At 38.7% G+C, this 861-nt stretch overlaps 1 protein-coding gene across 5 annotated transcripts in view; it reads left to right on the top strand.

Annotated features, from left to right (window-relative positions):
• LOC111384054 (ubiquitin receptor RAD23c-like) overlaps positions 1-861 on the top strand; it is an 8472-nt gene that overhangs the window by 5434 nt on the left and 2177 nt on the right. For all 5 annotated transcript variants that reach the window (XM_023008268.1, XM_023008271.1, XM_023008267.1 and 2 more), the window contains 2 exons: positions 520-672; positions 748-816. In XM_023008268.1, coding sequence (XP_022864036.1) covers positions 520-672; positions 748-816 — 222 coding nt within the window. The remainder of the gene's footprint in view (positions 1-519; positions 673-747; positions 817-861) is intronic.

Below are 861 nucleotides of genomic sequence, written 5' to 3'. Positions count from 1 at the left end.
AACCCCCCCCCCCCCCTGCCCCCCAACAAAAATAAAATAAAATAGATGCATTATTGAATTCATGCTAAATAAACAACGCAAAATCTGATTGTCATTAATAGCTTGCCCTTCGAAGATCAGAAAAAGGATCTTGCACTGTAACACTAATCACTTTCTTCAGTTTAAGTTATACTAAACACATTCAGGAGTTTTTTCTTGAGTTTGCTTTTTCCGTAGAAACTGCATTCCTTTTCTGCTAGCGGTGGTAAAAATTTCCTTTTTAAATTTCATCTCATCAATATAACGGAAATATAAGCATACATGTTCATTGTCTATTACTCTGTTGAAACTACTTAAACAATTGGACCATGGTATGGTCGTATCTATCCACATCACTAATTACATTGCCTGTTAGTGTATTTTGTTTGAACAACTAGGGGTTCTTGATAATGGATATAAACTATGGTCTTCATTTGATTCAAGGAACCTTTATGCCCATTCATATCTTGTCATAATGTATCTTTGAAATCTAAATATCAGGGTATCCCCGAGTCAGCAGCAGTTCCACCTACAGCAAGAAGTGCACCTAGCACTCAGGCGACTAATGTGCCTTCTCAGTCTCAGCAAACCGCACAACCTGCACCTGTACCTTCAACTGGACCCAATGCAAATCCTCTAGATCTTTTCCCGCAGGTTCATGGTTTGATTGTCGTTATAATTTTTTTATTAATCCTCCCATGTTAGAGGACTTAAATTTTCTTCTAACAGGGTCTTCCTACCATGGGTTCAAATGTTGGTGGTGCCAACACCCTGGATTTTCTACGCAATAGTCAGCAGGTACAACTTTTACCTATGTCTCTTGACATCCCTGAACACCCTCTG

This window comes from Olea europaea, unplaced genomic scaffold (assembly GCF_002742605.1).
Source record: "Olea europaea var. sylvestris unplaced genomic scaffold, O_europaea_v1 scaffold2829, whole genome shotgun sequence".
In the NCBI taxonomy this organism is placed as follows: Eukaryota; Viridiplantae; Streptophyta; class Magnoliopsida; order Lamiales; family Oleaceae; genus Olea; species Olea europaea.
The sequence above is the reverse complement of the archived record's forward strand: the minus strand, read 5'-3'. Positions and strand labels throughout refer to the sequence as shown.